The sequence below is a fragment of the Hypanus sabinus genome, chromosome 2, assembly GCF_030144855.1.
Source record: "Hypanus sabinus isolate sHypSab1 chromosome 2, sHypSab1.hap1, whole genome shotgun sequence".
NCBI classification, from domain to species: domain Eukaryota; kingdom Metazoa; phylum Chordata; class Chondrichthyes; order Myliobatiformes; family Dasyatidae; genus Hypanus; species Hypanus sabinus.
The window spans coordinates 157,968,756-157,995,115 of record NC_082707.1 but is presented as its reverse complement, the minus strand read 5'-3'; the positions used below and the strand labels follow the sequence as shown (position 1 = coordinate 157,995,115).

General features: G+C 39.9%; 1 protein-coding gene across 4 annotated transcripts in view; it reads left to right on the top strand.

The window, feature by feature from the left end:
- The window catches only part of samd4a (sterile alpha motif domain containing 4A), a 181,965-nt gene that overhangs the window by 98,356 nt on the left and 57,249 nt on the right, over window positions 1–26,360 (top strand). For all 4 annotated transcript variants that reach the window (XM_059957729.1, XM_059957735.1, XM_059957721.1 and 1 more), the window contains one exon: window positions 21,667–21,776. In XM_059957729.1, coding sequence (XP_059813712.1) covers window positions 21,667–21,776 — 110 coding nt within the window. The remainder of the gene's footprint in view (window positions 1–21,666; window positions 21,777–26,360) is intronic.

The following is a 26,360-nucleotide window of genomic DNA, read 5'->3' as shown; positions in this document are numbered from 1 at the left end:
AAAGAAAAGGGGGAAGGGCACCAGAGGGAGGTGATGGGCAGGTAAGGAGATAAAGTCAGAGTGGGGAATGGTGAAGAAGAGTTGGGGGGGGGGGGGGAGAGTGGAATTACCGGAAGTTTAAGAAATCTCTGTTCATGCTATCAGATTAGAGACAACGCAGACCGAATATAAGCTGTTGCTCTTCCAACCTGAGTATAGTCTCATTGCAACAGTAGAGGAAACCATGGACTGACATGTCGCAATAAGAATAGGAAGTGGAATTAAAATCGGTGGCCACTGGGTGATCCCGCTTTTTCTAGCGAATGGAGCGTAGGTACTCACTGAAGCAATCTCTTAGTCTACGTCAGGTCTCACTGATATACAGGAGGCCATACCAGGTACTGTAGATGACCCCAATAGACTCTCAAGTGAAGTGCTACCTCCCCAGAAAGACTGTTTAGGGCCCTGAATGGTCGTCAGGGAGGAGGTGTAGCACTTGTCCTGCTTGCAAGGATAAATGCCAGATCAGTGGGAAGGGACAAATGACAAGGGAGTTACGTAGGGAGCGAACCCTGCGGAAACCAGGGGGTGGTGGGGGGGAAAGGGAGCTGTGCTTGATGGTGGGATCCCGTTGGAGATGGTGGAAGTACGAAAATTATGTGCTGTGGTGGTAGGTGAGGACAAGAGGAACCATCTCCCTGGTGGAGTAGCAGGAGGATGGTGTGAGGGCATATGTGCAGCATGTATTTTTCATAGGTGCTACCTGCCCTGCTGAATTCCTCCAGCATTTTGTGTGTTGCTTTAATTACCAGCATCTGCAGATTGTCTGTTTGTGGTTCTGGTAACCACGTTATTTAGATATGTCTTCTAACTTGTGTCTGTACTTCGTTGATAGCAAACCATCTTCCTCATATGGATGATAATGAATGATTAATGACAACTTTACTGATTATTGCTTCTGTCAAACATTTAATTAGTTTTCCTCCACATTAATAGTAATCTGTGGAAAGTATTTTTTTTGTACTGTGGAGAGCATTCTAACTGGTTGCATCACTGCCTGGTGTGGAGAGGCCACTGCACAGGATCGGAAAATGCTGCAGAAAGCTGTAAACTCAGCCAGTTCCTTCATGGGCACTGGACTCCACAGCATCCAGGACAACTTCAAAAGATGATGCCACAAAAATGAAGATACGCTTACTGGTTTAGGAACAGCTTCTTCCCCACCATTAGATTTCCGAATGGACAATGAACCCATCAACACCCCCTCAGTATTTTCCCTCTCGTTTTGCACTACATTCTAAATATAATTTTACACATTCTAATTGTAATCTGTGGTTTTTATTAGTAAATATTGCATTGTACTGCAGACACAAAGGAACAAATTTCACCACAGATGCAGTAAACCTGATTCTGATACACAAACACACACAGCTGGGCTCAGACATACAACACTCCCATATTCCTCCCTTTGTGACACCCTGCTTGCTCCGCGGCATGTTCTGCGTGAAAGGCAGGACAGACACAACGGGCCGAATGGCCTGCTCCAGTTTCCTTTTTCTAAAGCCCGAGTTTACCTTTGCGCCTGGTTCTCCCTTGACTTTCAGCCTGTCCTTTTGCACAGGGGAGCGCTCACACACCGGAGTTCCATCGGCAGCCGCTGCGGGCCAGCTCCCGTATCCCAGCAGCAGGAGACAGGACCGGGAGGAAACTCCGGACAACAGGCCCCGATCCACGGCGGGGAAAGACCGGGCTCCCTCTGTGTGGCTGAAACATCTCACGGAATCTCCGCCCGAATCTTCACCTCTGCCATCGGAAGGATTCAAAACTCCGGCCGCTTTTGCAGCCTTTACCCGGGGAGCTGCTCCCAATCTCGGGTCTCTCACCGGGTCCACTCGTTCCCAGTTCCAAACTTCGGTCCGCCCCTGGAAAGTATATTTTATCTTTTTTTTTATTTAGAGGTACAGCAGAGTAACAGGCACTTCTGGCCCAATGAGTCTGAACCACCCAGTGACACCCATGTGACCAATTAACCTGCTAACCCATCTGTTTTGTTTGGGATATGGGAGGAAACCACATAGTCACAGGGAGAACATAGAAACTCCTTACAGACAGTGATGGGAATTGAACATAGGTCACTGGCACTGTGAAGTGTTGCGCTAACCGCTACACTACCTTGCCAGCTAATTCAAAGGTTTTTGTTCCTGAGAGGAACTATTATTGTTGCTCATTCTCACTTCATTCTTAACAATCTGATTCCCAAAATCCAAGACAGAGTAAACACCTAAAACAGCTGAATAGTTGCTGACTGGAATCCTGAGTAGTACTCAAGACTGTCAACAGTTTCACACAGTACATGCTAGATGATTACTGTGATGAGTACCATTGTTTGTTGAAGACTGTGATGTATGATGTTTATTATTAAAGTTCTAAAAGTGCAAAGTAAATTTGTTATAAAAGTACATGTATATGACCATATACAGCCCTGAGATTCATTTTATTGTGAGCATTCACAGTAAATACAAAGAAACAAAAAAACAAACAAAATAATAGTAAATAAGCAATAAATATCCAGAACTTGAATTGAAGAGTCCTGAAAGTGAAATCATTGGTTAGGGGAACAGTTCAGTGTTGGAGTAAATGAAGTTATCCCTCTGGTTCAAGAGCCTGATGGTTGAAGGGTAACAACCATTCCTGAACCTGGTGATGTGTGTCCTGAGCCTCATGTACCCATTTCCTGTTGAGAAGAGAGCACGGCCTGGTTGGTGGAGGTCTTTGATAATGGATGCTGCTTTCCTGCAATGGTGTTCCATGTAGATGTGCTCAATAATGGGGAGGGCTTTACCCACGATGGACTGGGCCACATTCACTAATTTTTGTTGACTTTTCTGTTCAAGGGCATTGGTGTTTCAAACCAATCTGTGATGCAACTAACAGGAAACTTAAATATGGCATTGGAGATATACATGGCCTTGTAGTCATAAGTAAAAGGTGAATAGAACAGGGGGCATTATCATACCAAAGGATCTGTCCTGATGTTCAATACCTTTACTTTCTTAGAGGTTTCCATAGATTCAGGATGTCACCAAAAATTTTGACAGACTTTTAAAGATGCATTATATTCTTACTGGTTGCATCACAGCCTGATATGGAAACACCAATGTCCAAGAACTCAAAAGTCTACAGAAAGTGGATACAGCCCAGTCCATCACAGGGAAAGCCCTCTGCTCAATTGAACACACTTACATGGAACGCTGCCTTAAGAAAGCAGTATCTATAATCAAAGACCACCTCCATCCAGGCATTGCCCTCTTTTTGCTACTACTGTCGGGTAGGAAGTACAGAAGCCTTATGTCCCACGTCACCAGGCTCAAGAACAATTAATACCCTACAATTAGGCTCCTGAAGTAGCATGGATAACTTCATTCATCACAACTCCTGAACTGATTCTACACTCACAGATTCACTTTCTAGGACTCTACAACTCATGTTCTTTGGATATTTTTTATTATTCACGCAACTTGTGTTTTGCACATTGGTTGTTTGTCAGTCTTTGTTTATGCATATTTTTCATTTTCTTTCATCTTTAAATGTTTGCAATAAAAATGAATCTCAAGGCAGTATATGGTAACTTATATGTATCTTTGATAACAAATTTCACTTTGACTTTTGACAACTGGAGTTAGCCTAGTTGAAGTCACTGGCAATGACGAAAAGGGCATCTGACTATCCCATTTCAAGGCTATTAACCACAGAGTATCAGTTCATTAAGTGCGGGTTTTGTGTCTTTCTGAAATGAGGTATCTTTCTGTTAGGATAGCTAAAGTGAACTCCCATGGTAGACACTTAGCCACTAGATACACCAACTTGGTTGAGGCAGAGAAGTTCACTGGGACTATCACGTCTGAGCACCACAAAGAAATGATTAAGAAGCAGACCCCTTTGAATCTAACTTTGATCAAGGACACCATATTATCAATCCAGTTAATTGAGAAACCCACAGGTTGAATGGTTCATCCAGGTGAGGTAGGTGCAAGCCTTGTTTCAGTGAGACATAACATGCAACAGTCCCTCAGTTCTTTTTGGTAGGCCAGTCTTCCCCTATTTCATCAACTTGTTCTCAATGGCCTGAACATTAGCTACTAGTATGCTGGGGCAGGGGGGGGAAGGGTGGTTCTTGAACCTAGACTGTTGTCCTGCTGTTTTGCCACACATCTTGCAGCTAGCTCCGAGGGTCAGGCCTTGTGTTATATCGGATCAATTATTTTTTTAACTTGTTGATAGAGCGGTTAACCAATGTTACTCAAAGTTTTCAGTTTGCTTTTTTGTGAAAAGTAACAGAGACTTGGAATGAATTTGAGAATGTTTTACACAGGTCTAGTTGTTATTCTTAGACATGTGTATATGAAGTACTATTTCAATATTTTGAAATTGGGGCAGTATGGTAGCTTAATGGTTAGCACAATGCTTTACATTATCAGTGACCCGGGTTCAATTTGCTGCCTGTATGGAGTTTGTACATTCTCCCCTTGATCATGTGGGTTTCCTCCGGTTGCTCTGGTTTCCTCCCTCAGTCTATGGATGTACCAGTTGGTAGGTAACTCGGTCCTGTGACAAGGCTAGGGCTATATCAGAATCAGGCTCATTATCACCGGCATGTGATGTGAAATTTGTTAACTTAGCAGCAGCAGTTAAATGCAATACATTATCTAGCAGAGAGAAGAAAAAATAATAAATAAAATAAAACATAATAAGTAAACAAGTGAATCAATTATGTATATAGAATAGATCTTTAAAAGCATGAAAAAACAGAAATACTCTATATTAATAAAAGTGAGGTAGTGTCCAAAGCTTCAATGTCCATTTAGGAATTGATGTCAGAGGGGAAGAAGCTTTTTCTGAATCGCTGAGTGTGTGCCTTCAGGCTTTTGTATCTCCTACCTGATGGTAACAGTGAGAAAAGGGCATGCCCTGAGTGCTGGAGGTCCTTAATAATGGAAGCTGCCTTACTGAGACACCGCTCCCTAAAGATGTCCTGGGTACTTTGTAGGCTAGTGTCTAAGATGGAGTTGATTAGATGTACAACCTTAAGCTTGTTTTGATCCTGGGCAGCAGCCCTTCCATACCAGACAGTGACAGCCTGTCAGAATGTTCTCCACGGTACAACTATAGAAGTTTATGAGTGTATTTGTTGATATGCCAAATCTCTTCAAACTCCTAATAAAGTATAGCTGCTGTCTTGCCTTCTTTATGACTACATCAATATGTTGGGACCAGGTTGGATCCTCAGAGATCTTGACACTGAGGAACCTGAAGCTGCTCAAGATCTGATCAAGAAGGTATGTGCTCCTTCATCTTACCCTTCCTGAAGTCCACAATCAGCTCTTTCGTCTAACTGATGTTGAATGCCAGGTTGTTGCTGCAGCACCATTCCACTAGTTGAATCTCATCCCTGTATGCCCTCTCGTCACCACCTGAGATTCTACCAACAATGGTTGTATCATCAGCAAATTTGTTGATGGTATTTGAGCTATGCCTAGCCACACAGTCATGGGTATATGGAGAATAGAGCAGTGAGCTAAGCACACCCCTGAGGTGCGCCAGTGTGGTCTTCTGGTTAGGAAGTTGAGGATCCAATTACAGAGGGGGGGCAGAGACCCAGGTTCTGCAACTTCTCAATCAGGATTGTGGGAATGATGGTATTAAATGCTGAGCTATAGTCGATGAACAGCATTCTGACGTAGGTGTTTGTGTTGTCTAGGTGGTCTAAAACCGTGTGAAGAACCATTGAGATTGCATCTGCGGTTGACCTATTGTGGCGATAGGCAAATTGCAATGGGTCCAGGTCCTTACTGAGGCATAACCAACCATAACCAACCTCTCAAAGCATTTCATCACTGATGATGTGAGTGCCACTGGGTGATAATCATTAAGGCAGCCCACAATATTCTTCTTAGGCACTGGTATAATTGTTGCCTTTTTGAAGCAAGTGGGAACTTCTGCCCATAGCAGTGAGAGGTTGAAAATGTCCTTGAATACTCCCGCTAGTTGGTTGGTCCAGGTTTTCAGAGCCTTACCAGCTACACCATCGGGACCTTCTGCCTTGCAAAGGTTCACTCTCTTTAAAGACAGTCTAACATCAACCTCTGAGATGGAGATCACAGGGTCATCAGGTGCAGCAGGGATCTTCACAGCTGTAGTTGTGTTCTCCCTTTCAAAGCGTGCATAGAAGACTTTGAGTTTATCTGGTAGTGAAGCATTGCTGCCATTCAAACTATTGCATTTTACTTTGTAGGAAATAATGTCTTGCAGACCTTGCCAGAGTTACTGTGCATCTGATATCACCTCCAACCTCTTTCGAAATTGTCTCTTCGCCCTTGAAGTAACCCTCATCAAATCATACCTGGTTTTCTAGTATAGGCCTAGGTTGCCAGACTTTAATGTCACAGATCTAGCCTTCAGCAGACGACATACCTCCTGGTTCATCCACGTCAGGGTCCTGATGAAAGGTCTCAGCCCGAAGTATCGACAGTGCTTCTCCTTATAGATGCTGCCTGGCCTGCTGTGTTCCACCAGCATTTTGTGTGTGTTGTTTGAATTTCCAGCATCTGCAGATTTCCTCGTGTTTGCTCTTCAAAGATGAATCCCTGAATGCAGTCCAGTCCACCGATTCAAAGCAGTCCTGTAGGTGCTCCTGTGCTTCCCTTGTCCAAAGCTTCTTGGTTCTCACTGCTGGTGCTGCAGTCTTCAGTCTCTGCCTATACTCAGGGAGTAGAAGTACAGCCGGGTGATCAGACTTCCTGAAGTGAGGGCATGGAGTAGCACGGTTGGCATTCTTGATGGTGGTGTAGCAATGGTCCAGTGTGTTGTTTACTCTGGTATTGGAAGTGATCTGTTGATGGTAATTGCTTAATGATTTTTTTCCAGACTGGCCTTGTTAAAATCTCCCAAAACAATGGTGAAGGCTTTAGGGTGCGCTGTTTCGTGCATGTTGATCCCATTGCTCAGATCATCTGAAGCTTGCTTGACATTGGCCTGAGGTGGAATGTAAACTGCAACCAGAATGACCCCAGAGAACTCCTGTGGTAGGTAAAAAGGACGACACTTTACTGCTAGGTATTCCAGGTCTGGTGAGCAGAATTGGGACTGATATATTTGTGCACCAAAAAGAGTTGATCATGATGCATATTCCTCCTCCTCTGCTTTTGAAAGACTATAGATCTATTCTGACAGTGTATAGTAAACCCGTCAATCTGAATCACTGCATCCGGTACAGAAGGAGTTAACCAGGATCCTGTGAAACAAAGGACACTCGCAGTCCTTATGTCCCTCTGATACAGCACCCTGACTCTGAGACCATTGATTTAATTCACCAGAGACTACACGTTCGCCAGCAAGATAGTCAATATAGGGAGTTTAAAACCCTGTTCCCTTAAATGCACTTGTAATCCTGATGTATGACCACACTTCCTCCGAGGCTTTCTCTGTGGGCACTTTTGACCACAGACTGTGTTGTCTCCATCGGTTTTAAGCAGCAATAGTTTGTCTAAACACATTAAAAGATTGTCAAAACATCTTTGTTGACTGTACTGATCTTGGAAACAGTTGTGCTTTTTGGCTGTAACAGGCTAAAACAGGAATATTTAAACATATCCATTGAGAGTACTGCTGCTACTCGAGTTGCATCTAGGAATTGCTGGGCAGCATGCCTTGAAGGGACAGAAGGCTATATTCCTCACTGTATCTCAATAAATATTTAAAAATTGAAGATATCCTACTGTTGACTTACTGAATTTGTTTTGAGGTACACAGTTTACAAGCTGCAATAGCATAGCATTTTTATTGCCTTTCGGGTTGGGCAAGCATTTAAGTATTTTTCATATACATCTATATTACCACTTTGAGAATGGCTTAGTTAAAATCATCAGTTGCATCTTTCTGATTCTTGAATTGGCTGATTACATATCCTCTGTGTCTCTGTTTTACATTTGCGTAGGATTATCTTCACCTGAATCAGTTTCCAATCATTTGTTCTTAATCAGAGCACCAAGAGTAATGATTTTCACTTTCCATTTTTGCAGCATTATCTCTACTGATGTTCTCCAGGAATTTAAATTTGGTTGTTGTTCTTGTCTAAATACATCTGCAAGGTCACAGAACAGAGAAAGAAGCAGAGGGAGTGAGAGTTATTTGGATTTAGAAAACGTGATATTTGGGGATTTCTGGTGACGTCATCGTCCAGAATGGCAGCTTAAGTCACTAGCTTCTCCGGAAAAATGCGTATTAAGCCCCATTAACCAATCAAGTATAGTATTTTTGTGAAAAATATTTGAACTGAAAAGAGGGGCAAGAATGGGGAAAAAGAATGGAAATAAAAAAAGCAACACTGCGGAGCCTGCGGCCGAGAGGAGTGCAGCAAGCGGCTCTCCTACCCGACCGCGTGCTAGCGAGGTGGACGCTGGGCCTTGTTCAGGTGATGTGGCAAATATGATTGAAATTCTGAAAGAGGTAAGGGAGTTCCAGAAAGATATAAAGCAGCAGCTACATGATATTAAGTCAGAGCTCGCCAACATCAATCAAAAAATAGTGGTGGCAGAGACTCGAATTGAGAAAGTAGAAGATCGCGTTCAAAATGTGGAACGGATACTGAGTAAGACAATAAAAATATTAACTCACCAAAAAGGTAAACTGCTTGACCTGGATGGAAGATCATGGCAGAAAAATATCAGAATATACAACGTTCCAGAAGGAGCGGAGGGCTCGTCTATGACGGAGTTTGTCTGAAAGTTGCTGTGGGACAAGCTGGAGCTTCCCTCAACTATGGAGCTGGAAATCAAGAGAACGCATCATGCACTAGTCCCGAAACCTACCCAAGATAAGCCATGCTCAATAATAATTAAATTCCTTTGGTACAGTACCAAGGCAGAGATTCTACGAAGGGCCTTGGGTAAGAAGAGGGTGTTTTTAGGCGATAAGTTAATATATTTCGACCAAGATTACCCCCCACCCCCGTGGTCCTGCAGTAACGTAAAGAATATTCTGAAGTAAAGCGAGTACTAAAGCAAGGACGGATTAGATTTCAAACTCCGTACCCTGCTAAACTTTGAGTTTTTTATGAAGACGGGACGCGGTTGTACCTGACAGTGGAAGAGGCAACAACAGACATGAAAGCCAGAGAGTTGCCCATCAGCGTGATCAAACCGAGGGAAAGCCTGGCAGAGGAATTATCCTGTTCTGCTTCGGAAATAGTGCGAGAATCGAGGAGGGAGGAGGCCGAGAGGAGTATATCAAGAAGAAACCGGGAGTTTCCCAAAGACAGTCTTCACCCCCTCCAGAAGAGCCATAAGGTTTGGCTAACTTTTAAAAACTTTGAGAAGCTAAACGGAAGCAAAAGTAGCCGGTGATATACCTGCCTCGAGAAACAATGTGAATTTTATATTACTTAGTTGTTATTCTTTACTTGCTCACTTACTCCTTTCCCCCCACCAAAATGAGAATATATATTTGTGTGCATAGATGTGTATGTATGTAATGTGTGTGTGTGTGTGTGTGTGTGTATATATATATATATATATAGAGGAGGAGTACACAGGGAAATCTTTTCTGTGTAATGGATTTGTTCACTGACTTTTATGAATACTGCAATGGGGGCCTTCAACTCACAAGTAGAAGGGATTATCCCCCACAGCTAGACATTTCCTCTAGCTCAACGCAGGGTCATCTACTAGAGACCTCAGCCTTGGAATCACACGTTCGTTGCTATTTTTGTTATTATTTGCGTTTCTTGGTTTTTATTTGTTCAGGGAGTAGATCGATTAAGTTTTATTCTGCTAATTTCAATGATACATTGATAGATAAATACAGATGGCTAAGGACAAACTAAAATTCATTTCTTTTAATGTAAATGGGCTATTAAATCCAATCAAACATAAGAGAATTTTATCCAAAATGAAAAAAGAACAAGCCCATGTAGTATATTTACAGGAAACTCATTTAAGTGATAATGAGCATTGGGCTACACTAATTTGTTTTTCTCTTCATATAAATCAGGAGAGGAGTTGCTATTCTTATCTCAAGTAAGCTAAATTTTGAAAAAAATATTTGAAATGGGAGATAAAGAGGGCAGATATATTGTGGTAAGGGGGAAATATAGACGGAAATTCAGTTACTCTGTTGAATATATATGCACCCCCAGGAAGTGATAATGGTTTCTTCCAGAAAATTACTGATATTATGGTAGCGGAAACAGAAGGTCTCCTGATATGTGGGGGAGACTTAAATTTACAATTACAACCAAACTTAGACTTTTCCATTAGAAAAACCTATGAAACAATATTCTTACATAAGAAAGTTAATACACTTTTTGAGGATGTTGGTTTAATTGATATATGGAGGAACCTTTTCCCCGATAGAAGGGATTACACTCATTATTCTGCTTCCCATTCTCTATATACAAGGATAGACTATTTCATAACATTTGGAAAAGACAGAGTCAAATTAAACACCTGTGGAATTAGAACAATAGATGTAAATGACCATTAACCTATATATTTATCTGTTGATTTTGACCTACAATGAAAGAATACTATTTGGAAACTAAATTCAAGTCTACTCAATGATCCGTACTTTAAGGAACAAATTAAAAAAGAAATTCGTCTCTACTTAGAATTTAATGATAACGGAGAGGTTTCACCTCCCATTTTATGGGAAACTCTGAAGTATGTTTTAAGAGGGAAAATTATAGCGATATCTTTATACAAGAAAAAAATAAGGAATAAAACATTAGAGGAATTACAAAATAGAGAAAAAAACTCAAATTGAATTTGACACAGGATACATTAGGGGAAATTAAAAGAATTAGGAATGAAAAATAACTTGGCTACGCAAGAAATCAGGAAAAACAATGTTTCTGAAACAGAGACATTATGAAAGTGGATTGAAAAGTATGAAAATACTGGCATGGAAACTGAAAAAAAAAGATAGCAGAAAATATAATTCATGGAATTAGGGATCCAAGAACGAAAATGATAAAAAATAAGCTAAGTGAAATTCAAGAAGCTTTTGAAGTGTTTTACAAAACTCTCTATTCCAAAGTTCCAGGGGGAAGTATAACCCAAATTGACACCTTCTTGAATTCTCTAGAGTTGCCCACATTAAGCGAAGAACAAAATAGAAGAATGACTGCTGACATAACTGAAGTTGAATTAAAAGCTGCAATTATTAGGCTTAAATTAAGCAAGTCATCAGGATCAGATGGGTATATGGCAGAGTGGAACAAAGAATTTAAAAATGAGTTAATTCCTGTTTTACTCCCCACACTGAACTGGGCTCTTAAAAAAAAGGCACAAATTCCACCCAGTTGGAAGGAAGCGATAATCTCAGCTATACTGAAATAAGACAAGAATAAAATGGAATGTGAGTCATTTAGACCAATATCTGTTCTTAATGTAGATTATAGATTATTTAGCTCCATCATGGCCAAACGATTAGAGGAGGAAACCAGAGCAACCGGAGTTACTGATATGTAACGATCAGACGGGTTTTATACGACAAAACCAGACACAAGACAATATACGAAGGACACTTCATATTATGGATCATATACAAAAAAATAAAATCGAAGCAATAGTGATAAGCATGGATGCTGAAAAGGCATTTGATTCGGTTATTTGGAATTTTCTTTACAGAATGTTACATAGATTTGGTTTCCAAGACACAATTATTAAAACTATACAGACACTATATGACAACCCTACTGCTAGGATTAAAATCAATGGATACTTATCAAATAGTCTTACCCTAGAAAGGGGCATGAGACAGGGTTGTGCATTGTCATTGCTACTCTTAGCATTGTATCTAGAACCATTAGCTCAATACATCAGACAAAATGAAGGTATCAGGGGAATTACTATTAAAGGGACAGAGCATAAATTGGCTTGTTATGTGGATGACATTTTGATCTATCTAGGGCAACCAACATACTCTTTACCTAAATTGATGCAATCCTTTGAACAATATGGTCAATTATCAGGATACAAGATCAACGTTGATAAAACCCAATTATTACTATATTTCATATTATTTCATATTACTATAGTCCACCAAGAGAAATTGTAAGTAGATATCCCTGGGCAGGGCACACAGAGACTTCCAAATATTTGGGCATCGTTATGCCAAAAGATTTGGCAAAATTATCAGAATGTAATTATCAGCCTTTATATAAAAAATTAAGGAAGATATGGCAGGATGGAAGCTGATTCCTTTTTTCAGTCTCAGTTCAAGGATCGAGTCTATTAGAATGAATATACTGCCCAGACTGTTATATCTCTTTCAGACCCTACCAATAGAGATTAATCAAAATCAATTCAATGAATGGAACAAGATGTTATCAAGGTATATTTGGCAGGATAAAAGGCCTAGAGTTCCTCAAGACTTTGCAATTAGCAAAGGAAAAGGGGAGATGGGGCCTACCTTCTCTTAGAGATTATTATCTTGCAGCACAGTTGAGAGCTGTGATATGTTGGTGCAACCCATCATAAGACGCTCAATGGAAAAACATTGAGGAGCGGGTACTTCCCATCCCCAGACAAGCAATTTTGGCTGATGACAACCTGCAAATGTACATAAATACTATTGATAACCCATGGGTGAAATTGACTCTTACAATATGGAAAACTACTATAAAAGAATATAATCTAGAGGGAGATATTACAATTCTTAAATGGTGTGCAGATGACTCGGATTTTACACCAAATAAGTTGGATGCTAGATTTAAGGACTGGACAGCTAGAGGAATAACAGTTCTTTGCAACATAATGAAAGAAGGAACACTGTTCAGTTTTGAAATGCTTAAAGAAAAACACTTATTAGAGAAACAAGATTTTTATTGGTATTTACAGATGCAACAATATGTTAATAGGACACATAAAAATGTAACCAAGGCAAGTACATGCTTAATAGAGCTATTTAGAAAAGCATATAATTCAGATAATGGTAGTTTCAAGCATTTCAAGCATGTATCGGGGGTTGTCAAATCTTAAAACACATTCGACTTCATACATTAAAACAAAATGGGAGAAAGAAGGAGGGATAGTTATATCTGAGGAAGAATGGACAATAATATGGAGGTATCAATGGAAGTGTACCAGTTCACAGAAATGGAGGGACTTTGGATGGGAAAACTTGATAAGATATTTTATTCCACCCTCTCAGAAATCCCATTATGATAGTAACCTCCCTGTTTGCTGGAGAAATTGTGGAAATCAAAATGCAAATCATTATCATATTTTTTGGGGCTGCCCTGTTATCAAAAACTATTGGAGGGGGATATACAATGCCCTACAAGACATCTTTAATTGTGAAACACCCTTGGAGAGTAAGACTATATATTTTGGATATATACCTCAAGCATGTTTGAAAGATAAATAGTTAATGAATGTACTGTTGGTGGGTAAAAAGACTCTTACTAGGAAATGGTTATCGCAGGAGAGCCCAACTTTAAATGCATGGATGGAAATGACAATGGACATTTACAAAATGGAGAAGATAACAGCATCTGTTAATCATAAGCTGGAACAGTTTGATTCATACTGGGAAAAATGGTTTAACTACATAATGCCTCATAGGCCTGATTTTATTCTCACAAATCAATGAATATGTTGTAAAAAAAACATCACTCCCTACTTGTACATAGTTTTTTCCTTTTGCTTGTTTTTTCTTTCCACTCTTTTCTATAAGTGTATACCTCAGATAAATATGTTGTGGAGATTTGTGATATATATGATTATATGATATATATGTACAATGTCTGAAATACATCTTATGGAAATGCTTGTTTGATGATGAACTTCAATAAAAAATAAATTACAAAAAATAGAAAACATGATATTCATAAGGTTGGCTTATAAATGACCTGGGCAGAATATGAGCTGCTATTCTTCTACATTGTGTTTAGCTTCACTCTTAATGTTGGAGAAGGTTGAGGATTATCAGGTTGATGGGGAACTGGGAAGGGCATTTGAAGTAGTATCCAACCAAGAGGTCGGGATGGCCATTGAAAAACAATCATCACTTGGTCTCACCATTAGTCAGATCAAGAACACCAATTGGAGTAGATAAGATTGGTGGAGTTGTATGTGAATCTTTGTCTGACCTGGAAGGGGTGTTTGGGTTCCTGGTTGGTGAAGAGTGAGGACATAGAGGTAAGTATTGCACCTCCTATGGTTGCAGGAGAATGTACCAATGGACAGGAAGAGATAGCTGGAAAGCGATGAGCCATCCAGAGAGTCAAGAAGAGAGTTGAAAGCCGAAGCAGCAAAGGGTGGGGAAGGCAAAGGTGTGACTGTGACAGGATCTCTTTGCAGCTGGCAGAAATGATGAAGCATGATATGTTGAATATAAAGGCTGATCCAGCAGATTTCTCTGTCCAGTCTAGTGGAGGTTGTATCAGTGCAGATGGGGGGGGGGGGGGGGGATTGGAGAAAATATGTGTGATGGCTCTAACAACCATAGACTTGGGAGACCATGTTTCATGAAGAAGGAAGGTCTTTAGATATCCTGGAACAGAAAGCCTCATCTTGAGAAAAGATGTGTTAGAGACCAAAAAAAATGAGGCAAAGAAATGTAGAATGTAGACTGGTTATACATACAGTCTCACTTTGTGCAACATGTTTCCTTGGAATTAAATTTCAAAATCACTTCATTCATTATGAGATTAGGACACCTTGAGGGAAAAAGAAACTAAATAAAGCAAGTCTCTGATACGAAAACAAAATGCTGGGGTTGGGAGATGGGAGGAAAGCAAATCAGACAATATCAGTGGAAACTGAAACAATCAACATTTCGTATTTGTGATCCTTCGACTATGTGATGTATTTCTAAAGCTCTGGACAACCTCAATAGGTTGTGTATGTTTCATCACAGGAAGGATATATTGGCATTGTTGCTAGGAATGATAACACGGAGAGATTTAAATTACGAAGGCAAATTGCAAGGACTGACTCAAGATTGACTGTAATCTACTGAATTGTTTGTGGTGTCAACACAGCTGATGGAGCAAAATTATTTCTGAGGGCATAAATTTAGAGCTAAGATTGATTTCTGAAATCTTCATGCACATGTAAACTTATAAATTATTTCTCCCATTCATTTGAAAATTTCAGAGCTTTACAGTTTCATTTGCTGATTTCATCATAGTAGCCATGTACAAATTACTCTGGGATCATCTTTGTTAACAATCTGTCAAATTAATACCTGTTAAATTAATAAATACCTAAGGAGTATCTCTGTAGGTATTTATAAAATCAGAAATCCCTATTGCATTTAATAGAGAAGAATGAAAGAGGAGAAGATGACATGAATGGTTTAGTTAATAGCTAAACAGTAAGCTCCCCATTGTGAATACAAATTTTCACTTGTAGATCTACCCCAGGTTTTAAATGCCCAACTTATTTTCAGCCTCTACAGTACATATGACATGTGTGTTTGGGAGACCCAGTGGCTGCTGTAGAGCAGTAGACAATTTCTTCTGGAAGCTCAGTTTGTTGTCATGTTTCTGACGTGAATTATTTGTGTTGAGAACCTTGCCATAACCTACGGAGGACCTCTATTTGTAAATACACTTTGTCAGACAAAATTTTGTGTGAATGCAGTTAAGTTAATAAAGACATTTTAAGATGTGAAAATGGGAAAATAGCAACATATGAAATAAAATGGAAAACAATCAGTTTGGTTATACAAGCAATAAAAGTACACTTGTGAATGTCAAAATAATTTTGTAACCTTTAAGTTGGTTATACCATATCCTTAAACTTGATTGAAGCAAGGATAGAAATTGATTTTTAAAATGCTTGCAAAATGCGGTTATTGGCCATGTCTTAAAGCCATGTTAGCAAACCAAGGACTTAAAGAATGATATTTACCACAGGATATACAGAAAACAGAGAGAAACATATATGTAAAATAATCTGAAATAAAAAGTCAATGGTTAGACAGCCTTAACGAAAGAGCAAAAAATATTCTTTTTACATGTGAGCAAACTATTTTAGGGTTTCATCATATAATGATAATAAATGTACTTACATTTGTTTCTAAGTTATCTGTGAATTTATGTTACACAATTTGAAGTAAATCAAATAGGGATTTCAAATTAAATAATTTTGGGTTTTAAAGTAGCTTAAATAACTCGATACTGATTTGACATTCTCAAAATGCCAATAAATTTGACATTATTCTTTGATATTACTTAATGTTATTATATATGTTTATCATTTGAAACAAGTTCTTTTATCATGTAATTTTGCTTGTCATGTCACTTGTAATTGAAAAGAATGGACTTTTTCAGCTAGTCATTGATATGTGGGCTGCTTTTGGTTGATTGTTATCATTGTTCCAGATCTAGTGTTTCCACACCAACGCAAATATTTGGATTTAATCATGAAAACCTTGAAGTCACTTGTTGGTCTGGGCCTATATCAGCACTGGAATATTCACTCACACATTTGTGCATATGAACATGCAAATTAGGAGTTAGTAGTAGTAGGCCACTAGATTCCTCACAGTATCTCCAATGTTCTGACCGTCTGACTGATATATGGTAAATTCAGCTCTATATTCCCATCCACCTGTGATAACTTGCTATTCAAGATTTTATATATAAGATGTACTATGTATGTCTATTACTTACCAGCCCATGCTGCTAAGACTGCTTTTTGTACCTGTGCTCTTAAGTGGGCCTCAGATGGAGCCCATTAGGGCATAGAGAGTTTCCTAAGGATTGCGCAGCACAGAAATGGGCACTTCTGCCTCCCATATCCATGCCAGCCTTTTTGTCCATCTGTACTATTCCCACTTTCCTGCATTATATTCATGTTTTCTTTGACTTGCTGATTTACTACTACGTCGACTCGGGCCTAGGGTGTCAGTGTCGGGCATGATGACAGACTCTCCACTCCTCCCTCTCCCTCATCAGTGTGTTCCGTTCATCTACGTTAGCTGTGCCGCTATCTTTTAGGAGTGTGTTGACCATAGTCTTGGGAGGGTGCCCAGGGTTCATCCTTCCATGCTTGGGCTCCCATGTGATGACTAGGCTGGCAGGTAGCTCAGGGTGGCGTAGACAGTACCCTGCTAGTTGCAGTCTTCTCGCCTCAATTTCAGTAGTGAGCATTGGTAGGTCATCATAGAGCTCGACATTTGTCTTGTGCTGTTGCCAACACACGTTAAGAGCCATCCGGAGCATTTGTGTATAGCAACCATCTAGTGACTTTCTCATGGTTTTGGTGAGTATCCACGTCTCGCATTGTATGTGAGAATGGACTCTATGACTGCTGTGAAGATCCTTTTTTTGAGCCCTCTGGTCAGGTTCGGCCTCCAGATTTCCTTCATGTTGTTCATAGCCCTTCACACCAGTGCCTTCTGTATCTTTATGTCCTTCTCTGAACTCCTCATTCTTGACCCGAAGAAGTCTTAGTTGAAGCTTAAGACTTTCTTAATGGTATCATTCTTTACGGTCTTGAGAGTACCTGTGTCCCAGTTGAACGCCATGTACGCTGTCTCTTTAGCGTTTAGGTGAAGTCCAACTTTATTGCACTCAATTGCCACTTTTGTCAGTAGCTGCTGTGCTTCCTCAATCTGGTCAGAGAGCAGGACTATGTTATCTGCAAAATTGAGATCTGTGAGCATAACTGGTCTGACCCTTTTGGTTCGTCCTGTTTTTATGGCAAAACCAAGCTTGTCATGATCTTTGGTAGCTTGATGTAGAGCGTAATCAAGAATGATTATAAAGATGGAGGGTGCCAGAGTGTCTCCTTGCAGCACACCAGCTAGGAGCTGGAACACTGCTGTTTCTCCGTCTGGTGATACAATTTTTGCCATGGTCTTGGTATAGCTGGACTCTGTTGCTCTCAGTAGGTGGTCTGGCAACTCCGTAAGCTTTCAGAATCTTCAGCATTTTACCTTGGTGAATGGAGTCAAAAGCTTTGCAAAAATCAATGGAAGTAAGCACGGCTGGTAGGTTGTTGTTCTTGACTTCCTCAATGATTCGACAGAGAGCATATATTTGCATTACTGTTGTGTGCTTCTGCCAAAAACCATTCTGATTGAATCTTAGCTTAGGGTCAATAGCGGTGTGAATCCTGTTCAAAATCATCTGATTGTACAGCTTTGCTAAGATGCAGGTCAAGCTGATACTGTGGTAGTTATGTCTTCGTGAGGGATCCAGACTTGGGGACAGGGATAATGTTTGAGAGTGACCACTGTTCTGGTTTGTCACCTTTCATCAGTGCCATATTACATGTGTCCAGCAAGATGTCGTCCAGGTTGCAGTTCTTCAGGACATCTGGTGGCATCCCATCTGGTCCAGCGCTCCTGCCCTGTTTGAGTGCATATTTGGCTTTCTTCAGTTCCTCAGTGGTGAATGGACTGTCATCGATGTCGACTTGCCTTAGTATCGTGGTTTTGTCCTCCTCTTCTTTGATCGTTGGAGGGCTTCCCAGCTGGTTCTTGAAGTGGGTAAACCATGTCTGGATGCGATCCTCTGCTGTTTGACCACCTATTTGACCTGACGGGGACTTCTTCCATCTGCTGATCTTGTTGACTAGGCGCCATGCTTCTCCATGCTGCTTGTCTTCATTAGCAGCCTCTACCCCTCTAATCCTCTCAGCTAGTTCCTCTTCCTTCAGTCAGTCATAGGTGGCAAAGAGATTCTTCTTTCCTGTCTTGAACTTGTCTCTTTGCTCTTCTGTTTTGCTCCTTCTAAGTTCGGTATGACAAGCATTGACCATACTTCTTGCTGCAATGACATCAGGATGTTTTGAGATCTGGCTCTTTTTGATTCACTTCACAGTAAGCAGACTCTTTGTTGCATCTGTGTGTGCATCTATGAGCCATTGATAGCAGTCAGTGGAAGTCTCTTCTTCCTCCCTCTCCAGTGGGCTGAAGTGATTTCTCACTTCCACGGTGTGCTGGGCTTGAAGAATAGGTTGTGAGGAGAATGCCTTCCAATCTATCTTTTCCTTGGGACTTGTGGCATTGGGTTGCCACAGGCTCAGTTTCATTTGCATTGACACTACTCTGTGGTCAGAACTGACCGAGTTGAAGGTGCTGCAGGCTTCTGTGTTGATCACACAATTATGCCATTTTGTTCTTACGAGGATGTAGTCGAAATGTTTCCTGTTGAGGGAGGCTCTGTTTTCGTATGTCCACAGTTTACCAACTTGCTTCTTGAATTGTGTGTTGGCGGCATTGAGACTGTGTTCCTGGATGAAATCAACGAGGTATTGTCCATTTTTGTTGGTAAAGTTGTGGTATGAGTATGGAACATCTTCCAGCCCAACCTGGGTATTAAAATCTCTGAGCATAGCCAGGAAGTTATGTGCCGGTATTGAAGTGACAGCTTCATGAAGTTTACTGTAGAAGGGCTCCACCACCTCCTCCTCGCTTCAGTTGTGCGAGGAGTAACAGATGATAGCTGATTTAAGCCATGTCTAAATGTCTTTTCAACGTAGATTATTGTATCTGACTCCGCTACCTCCTCTGGCACCGAGTTCCAGGTATTATGTGCACTCTCTTCCCCTAAAATACCTTCTTCTCAGACTTGTTTCAGATAACTCTACCACTATGAAAAGAAAGATCCTGCCTACCTACCTGCGATCTACCTTGTGTGGCAGGGTGGAGATGCGTGTTTTCCAAAGGAGGTGTAAGACACTCTTTCTCTCCACTAGCCTGCAGGTCACCCTTGGGCAAGGTGTAACACCTACTCAGCTCCCCTGATCAGGGCCACATGAAGCCATGGGAACAGGTGGTGAATGATTATACGAACAGCTGGTGCATATAACAATTCCTGGTAATGTGACCACTGATGCCAAGCAATCTCTGAAGAGTATTGAAAACAGCTGGGGTCACCCAGCTTGGAAAGGTACTGCCCAGATGAAGTTAATGGCAAACCACTTCTGTAGAAAAATTTACCAGTACTGGTTTATGGGGCCATGATTGCCTGTGTCTTATGACATGAAACATGATGATGATGATGATGACCCTATCTATGCCTCTTTGTAATTTCAGATGTCTTTCAGGTTACCCCTCACTGCAGGGAAAACATACCCAGCCTATCTAATCTTTCCTCTGTCTGAGCAACATCCTGGGAATCTCCTCTGCAGTCTCTCCAGCACAACCTCACCCCTTCCTATAGTCTGGCAGACTGAACTGTACACAATATTCCCACATGCAAACTAAGCAATGTTTTGTAAAGTTGCAATTTGTCACAACTTATTTGTTCTCTGTTCCTACCTATGAAGGCACCTTCATTTTTCTACACTACCACATCTAACACTTGTTGAGACCAAATTCCATCTGCTGATGCTCTTGCAAACTGGGAATTCTATCCATTGAATTCATACCAGCTTAAACAAGGCTCTAGCATAGCCGTCCCTTTTCAAATAAATTGGAGAAATCAGGAAGTAACATGCACGATTTTTTTCATTTATTAAACTAGATTTTAATGTTTGTGTTAATATTAACAGTTTTGTATTAATTGCATTAATGCATCAATTTTGCATGTAAAATGTGAATAGAAACTTGTTAACTATTTTTGTTTTTAACAAGCTCTAAACTTTGCTAACTAGTAGTAAATGTCAGAGACAATCCTGTTAGTAATGCCAGTTTTGATAACGTGAGTCTAGGGACAGGGTTCACCAGCTGTCAAATCCCTTCTGAGAGTGAAGCCAAATACTTGTCTGAAGACAGACCCTATATACTCTTGAGGTTTTGGGACAGAGGCTTTCAGCAGAAGGGTATATCGGGGGCTAACCTAATGCAATCATTGCAGTTCAGGAGCAGCCAGCCAGCAATTTTATCTGTTCCAAATACAGTAGTTAATCTTTCAAAAACAAAACTTAAATCTATTTGGTGTTCTATTTCTCTGCAAGAACTACTTGATACCTTTTATATGAGATATTTCTAACAGCAACAAGATGTGATTGCTAGTCTTACACTGTTTTGTGTTTCATATTTCAAGTAGTGTACTTGTTTTCCCTTCATCTACACACGTGATCACAGGTGTTCCATTTTACTTGGCCAAGAATTGATTCAAATTCAGACCTGGGGTCATGTTATTAAAAGGTAGCAATTTCCTGGTTTATTCTCCTGAATTAATTGTCTGTTTAGTCCAAAATAATAAAAATGTCAATATATTGTGGAAATTTATTAAGAATGAATTTTAAAATAATTTTAATATGGTAAAATAATCTGAATTTTTACAAAGCTTAAATAACATTTGTATGTATTAATGTTTTATCTGGAGAAACTCCAGTGGCATAAATAACCTTGCCTTCACTTAAAAGCTATTATTTTTCCTGAGAACAGATTGGAACATACTATGCAAAAGTACACCAAAACTCTGCTAAATTTAGAAAGTGTTTGACATAGCAGATGAATTTGGTCAGCTCAGCTGATTGTGGTTCTACATGTATGCAGCTGGTCAGTCTATTCTGCTGATGATTCAGAGATATTTTATCCAGGGTTAAAGTATGTATAGAAGTTTGGTGGTCATAGAGCTTAATATTGACAACATTCTACTTTGCATTTAAACTTAGAAGGTATGTGGTTTTGATGAGTGGAGAAGGTAGCATCAGAAAAGGTAAATCTTAACTGTTTACAGACAGATTCTAATATATGTTAATATTTCTTTAATTGCAGATGTTCCAGCCTGGTTAAAAAGTTTGCGACTGCATAAATATGCAGGTTTGTTCTCCAAGCTCACGTATGAAGAAATGATGGCACTCACGGAAGTTCAACTGGAAGCACGGGTATGTCCTTAAACATTAATCATCATTTATCTGCAGATGATTTATCTGTAAATGTTTATGTTTGGTTAAATTTTCCCACCATTCATTCCATTTATTCATTCTTGGGATGACTATTCCTTTTTTTTTTGCTCTATTTATTTATTTGGTAATTTACAATAATTTTATGTTTTTTCACTGTACCGCTGCCATGAAACAACAAAGTTCACTTCATAAAAGACAATGACAATAAACCAGAACCTAATCTTCTCAAGCCAATATTGTTAATCCATCTCCAATTGATCTTACATTGATATTGGAACAATGTTGTCTTAAATCATTCTAGTACAGGTAGTGAAGAAACTTTGCCACTTTTATTAATGAGTAGTTCTTGATTTACAATTCAATAACAATTAAGAAAGAATGACCTATTTCTAAGTCAGGATTTGAGAGACTTGAGAAGGAAATATGATGAGGTGGAACTGCTAGATGATTGCTGATCTTGTTTAATGTTCTCATCTGCAAAAGGTCCCTGATGTACTAAATATACAAAATCACGTGCTTGAATTCTGAAGTATGGCTTTAGCTAATAATATGGTTGCAGATGAGACTACCACTTTTAACACTAAGGGGAAAAAACATGGGCCACCAATAATTATGTGGAAGTTTTCAAATTGTTTTATCTTAGTGTATTTACGATCACTGCAATCCACAGCCTGAAACTTCCCTTTGGGAGGTACATTTTTGAACCGTCTAAGTGTTCTGGCACTTGAACCGTTTAAGTCTTCTGTGATCTCCTGAAGGATTTGGCAAACTGGACTCTCAAGAATGCATAGAAGGCCACAGCAGCCATTGCTGGAGTGGATATTGGGCCAGAGTGAATCAGCGGGGCCTGGGCCAGAGAGCAAAAACGAACTGATGTTTAGCTGATCTAAGTGCCAAGTAAGATTAAAGTAATTAAGGCGTCGAGGGCATTGGATAAACCAGTGTTCAGCTCACCTCTCCATGTCAGCCATCATCCCTCACCTGAACCTGTTCTGTTTGCCTGGATTTGACCTATCTCCTCTTCTCGCTCTACCATCGGGCAAGCAGTGCAGGAGTCTTGGTCTGTGCTGCCAGTTTCAGGAGCAATTGTTGCCCTGCAGTCTGGGCCAACTTCACTCACCCCAGTGCTGAATGGACTCCGCACTTATGGGCTGCAGCTGTTGGGCTCCTAGACTGGCTTCACTTACCTCAGTACTATACAGAATCTCCAGCTGTGGCCTACAGCTAGCAGGCTCCTGGACTGGCATTACCTAGCGCTGTGACTGTGGCCTCACTTTCGGGGACTGTGTGGTTCATGTTTTGTGTATTATTTCTTTACTTTTTTATTATTTGCACAATTTGTCTTTGTTTCATGCATTGGATGTTTGTCAGTCCTGTCGTGTGGGTTTTTGTGGATTCTGTTGTTTTCTTTGTTTTGTGGCTGCCTGCAAGATGAATATCAAGGTTGTATATGGCATTCATGTTTTGATTAATAAATTTACTTAAGAACATTTTTAAATTTTTCTATAATTGAGGCCAAATTATGGATCAGATTATTGCTTATTTTGCCTTTTGGTTCAGTCGTGGATTCATTGTGATTTCAGATTTGACCTCAAAATCTGAGCTGATGTTAAGAAACCATGATCAGAAATTACATCTGTCCTGTGAAATTTTTAACCAGTTGTTTATCAATTGAAATTCAGGGCAATTCTATGGCATCATTTAAAGAACAGCAAAATTCTATTAGCATAATGTTCTTTGGTTCCTGATCTACCAATTCCAATATGTCAGTGTTTCAAATTATTTCTAAGTATGCAAATTTCTGTGCACTAATTTTTTTGTTAATATTGGTGTGATTCTCCTATTTACCTGAAACAATTTGAATTCTATTTACCCAACAAGGAAAAGGGGGGTGTATAAAGGAAGTATTATGCTTTAGTTGAATTGTGCATTTACCTTTGCTAGTGTTTTCCAGTCATACCTGATAATCCCAGCATGTTTTCATTACTCAGAGGGAGACTGAGCATTCACTAAGATTTTCTCTTTGAGATAAGGTTGTAATTTAATTTCAGATTATAAAGAAATGCTTCCTTTGTGTTTTTGCTTTGCTTTGTCCTCAGAGGCAGGTGATTTATTGTGAAGGTCAAATACATTTAAATGCTAAAATCCTGAAATTACTAAAACACTACCTAGTTAACATTCAGATTGTTGTTTAAAGCTCCGGAGAAGGGCAAGGGATAGGACAAACAAAGAGATTGTGACAACATGAATGATGTTGACTCAGCAGTCTTGCGAATAATACTGAATGTCTTTTAAAGGTATAAAATGATAGAGAAAATAAAATGGTAAAGCAAAAAACAAATTGCATGCTAGAAATGAGTGACGTAGAGCACAATTTCAGGGAATCTGAAATATATATTCAAATAGTCAGATAGTCCCTTCTAAAAGATGCCACCCAATCCACTGCAGCTACCTATCCAGCTATTGCTCTTTTGTATCAGAACTGGCTATTTCTGTTGCAAGCTGTAAAGATTGGTTACCTGAACTTGTTTATTATTGACACATGTACCAAGATGAAGCTCGTCTTGCATAATGTTTATGCAGCTCAAAATATTGCACGTTTCATTCAGCTAGAATAAGATTTTTTTTAAATGCAAAATTTATTCTTGAATACTTAAGTTGCCCACAGGAGAATGAGATATTCTTTGAAGCTCACAGTTACAACAACATCACATCTCCACCAAAGCATTAGTTACTTTTTCTTCTCAGTAGATGCTGCTACTCTGATGTTTCCAACGATTTTTGTTTCTGATTTCAATAACCTAAAGTTGTTTTTTCACATTGCAATCCCTGGCCTTTTCTAATGCAGTTTTTTTTTCTATCTGTGCAGATCCTATCTGATATTTGGGCTTTTCCCCTGCACGATCTTTTATTTGGGATTTATAACACTGCTATGCTTTGGCATTCCTTTTCATTTCTCTGCTTTGTTATTTTTCACCCTTCACTTAAACATGCTCCAGACAAGTCAGTTGCTAGCAGCAAGACATCAACATGCCTCTCTTGCTCAGTAGCAGTGTATACCATCCCTTTCGTCTTGACTTCCATTCATTGCAAATAATTGTTTTGTTCTCTTCCTTTTTGGTACCTTGCAAAAAAAAAATGCCTGTTTCTAAAGTTTTCAGTTCTAATAAAAGGTCATCAATGCAAAATATTAACTCTGTTTATCTGAAAATTTCCAGCATTTTTTGCTTTACTTTGTCATCTAAAATTGTCTGAGAATGTTTGGAGGTTGGATGTTGCAGTGTCCCTGCTAGTATTATAATAGAATAATTGTAGTTAATCTATATTGTGCATCTTTGTCAGTATGACCTTAAACTTATTGACAAAGCTGTTACGAACCCCGTAACTGGGTCACTTACCAGCAAAGATAGAGAGGTCCGTTGAAGTCTGATGATACGATTTTTAACAGTATTTATTAGTAAAAATACACAAAAATAATATCGACGCAAACATACAGATAATATACGTCGTCAATACTAAATCTAAAAGTGTGGGTATAATAATAATCAATAAGAAATAAGCTCTATTGTTGTCTAGGGGATAATGTATTGTCCGATGGAAATATAAAAGTCACTCAGTTCATGCAGGCTGCAGCCTTTGGTTGGAGAGAGAGACAGATTTGGAGAAAAACTTGCCAATTCCTGTTATGATTTTGATCCTTCGGAGTCTCGTTAGTGTGGCCATTCACTTGTGGCCTCTCCTTTAGCTAAGCTGTTCTTCCGTGATGAGCCTGCCACCCTGGCAAGGGAGGACACACACACGAGCCCTCACTGGCGTTCACTATAAAACGCTGTCACTGGATTTCCAGCGTTTCTCCTGGTGCGTCTAAAGGGGTTGTTCCCCAGACCCTCTTTTATCCTTACTCACAGGGTCTCAGATGTCAATCAGGTTGGGATGATGCAATCCCTCAACCAGCCCACTCTGGTTGTCCCCTGAGGAGCTTCAATGAATATTACAGTACTCAATACACAATTCCATCTCCAAGAGACAATGGCTGTTATCAGTGGCTTTGTTTCGCTGAGGCCAGGGCACATTCCAAACCTTGTGGATTCTCTCTCATTTCCTGGGTCCCAGACCTGAATTAATAGTGATCTTGCGATTCTCAAAAAGGAGGGGGCGACTTTGTACCCTTCGGCCCCTCAGAGTTGTGGCACATTCGTAACAAAGCAAATATGTACATGGTAGATCCTTGGAGGTACATGGAGCTTAGAGAAATAGAGGGCTATGGGTAACCCTAGGTAATTTCTAAGGCAAGGACATGTTCGGCGCAGTTTTGTGGGCCAAAGGGCCTGTATAGTGCTGTAGGTTTTCTATGGTTTTCTATGTAATGTAGGCGGTCTCTGCAAGTTCTGTTCTCTCTGTGGTGACTACTGTTCTGCATTGCAACAAAAGGATCTATCTTGAAGCATTATGAGTTCCATGTAAATTCTTTTTCTCCCCAGCAAAATCTGCTAACCAAGCTATCACTGCAAAGATGGATTTATCCTTCTCTCCCTAACTGGCCCACATGGCTTCAATGCCATC